General features: G+C 43.4%; 1 protein-coding gene across 1 annotated transcript in view; it reads right to left on the bottom strand.

Moving 5' to 3' along the window:
- Positions 1–1,993, bottom strand: part of CCDC13 (coiled-coil domain containing 13) — a gene marked incomplete at its 5' end in the record, with an annotated part of 16,458 nt that overhangs the window by 13,156 nt on the left and 1,309 nt on the right. The window contains 1 exon segment of the mRNA XM_009702776.1: positions 832–1,008. Coding sequence (XP_009701078.1) covers positions 832–1,008 — 177 coding nt within the window.

The following is a 1,993-nucleotide window of genomic DNA, read 5'->3' as shown; positions in this document are numbered from 1 at the left end:
TTGTTCTGTCAGGCCAACAAACTGCAAGCGAGGTGCTTCTTTGATGTAAGGGATAAAAGAAGTTAACCATTCCTTCCCAAGTAAACTCGCATCTTTCTGTAATAATTTTAGTGAGAATGCTCAGACCTAGGAAAAGCGACAACTGTTATTTGGCTTTAGTGAGAATGCTCAGTCCTAGGAAAAGCGACAACTGTTATTTTGCTCCTCTGTAATCTGCCTCATCTGCTGGTCAGCACCCATATTCCCCCATGGCTGCCTGGTGTGCAGAAAGGTGGATGCCAGCTCAGTCATAAGCATGTCTTAGCTAAAACTTCCATACAGAAGCAAGGAAATGTGATTTGAAACTTGTGAGGTGCTCTAGCAGGAAACACAGAACTAACCCTACTAAGAAGTGGCATATTTTCTAATAATTTTTTTTTAAAAATTATTGTCATTGGGGAAGACTATTTAGAACCATGGCAGGACAAAAGTATCCTGCAAGACCATGACAGCAGCCATTTTTCACGGGTCAGGAATGAAGCCCTTCCTCTACCTACTAGACAATCTTATTTCAATCCTTCTGCAAAACATTTCTTCCAACACTTGCAGCTTAGAGCCACTTGACTGCAACTGTGTCACGCCTGTGCTGTGTTGCAGCCTGTACATGATCTGATCCAAAATGCAGAAGGGCTGACTAGGAAACCTCTGGCTATCACAGTTTGTGTCATCAGGCTCCTGTATACCCTAAGGTTGTCTGTGTCATCATGTCATTAAATGACATCATGTTTCATTACTTATAGAAAAAAGGCTGATCTGCAGTGGTTGGGACCAATATTAATAGTCAGACTGTACCAGTAAGGCGTCTATGAACTCATTGTCGTGTTCTCCTTTCTCCAGCAAGGTTACAATCTGTCCCTTCAGGGTTTTCACTTCGCTGCACAGTACTTTGTTCCTGGCTTTTGATGCATCAAGGTTTTTTTTCACTTCCTTATGACTTTTCTTGAGATCATCATGTTCCCCAGCGAGTTTCTGCAGTGATGCAAACACATCGTAGGAAAAGACAGTTACAGCCTATCGCCAAGCCCCAGGTGCTTTGGTGAGCTAAAGGAATCACACGTTGCCTGGTAGCATCTAAAAAATGGAAGTGGCATGCCATATCATCCCTAAGTAAGTAGAAATTATAAATACTACTACTTGATGCCTGCTTGCCAGCATCAAAAAAAGGTCTGTCTGCTCAGGAATACAGGTGGACTAGGTTGATTCAGTGTGTGCCAGAAAGCAAATGATAATTTTGTGTTGAAACATAATTCTGTATGCACCTGCTTTTTCCATTTGCCTCACCATTCTCCACGAGGAAACTCTCTTCCTTCCAGACACAGGGTAGTGATGCCACACTATCTACTAGAAGCTCTCCTTGGCATACGCTGCCCCCTGAGCCGTGCTTTCACCTAGATGCAAATAGCCAGGGAGCATGCTAGCAGTTAAGTAGTAATGGGGAAGTTATTGTGAATGGAGCCTGAAACACAAAGGCAGAAGTGGAACCATGCAGATTACAGTTATTGAGGAAGGCCCTCCCTGTGCTGTGTGCCTGTAGCTGTAAATCTTCTCTTTCATTCTCATGGCCAAGAGTGAAAGGTGTGTATCACCCCATTGCTCGTTCTGTTGCACGGTTAAATTGTGGTGAGAAAAGTAGCAGCTAATCAAGCTCTCAAATGGTGTCAGGTGGCCTCTACAGAAGCAAACATAGTGAAGGAGCACAGGTAGATGTGCTTTGCTAACCTGAATATGTGTAGCTGACCTCCACTACCCATGTTTTTAGCAGATACAGGCCTACGTATCCTTTCCACCTCAGGGTTTACTGCATGTGTCACTAGCTATAGGCTTTCATAGAATCATAGAATCATCATGGTTGGAAGAGACCTCAAAAATCATCAAGTCCAACTGTATACCCAATGCCACCATGCCTGCTAAATCCACCAAACCATGTCTTGAAGTGCCACATCTAAACATTTTT

This window comes from Cariama cristata, unplaced genomic scaffold (assembly GCF_000690535.1).
Source record: "Cariama cristata isolate BGI_N322 unplaced genomic scaffold, ASM69053v1 scaffold76, whole genome shotgun sequence".
Lineage (NCBI taxonomy): Eukaryota > Metazoa > Chordata > Aves > Cariamiformes > Cariamidae > Cariama > Cariama cristata.
Note: the sequence above shows the minus strand (reverse complement) of the source record. Positions and strands in the feature narration are given on the sequence as shown.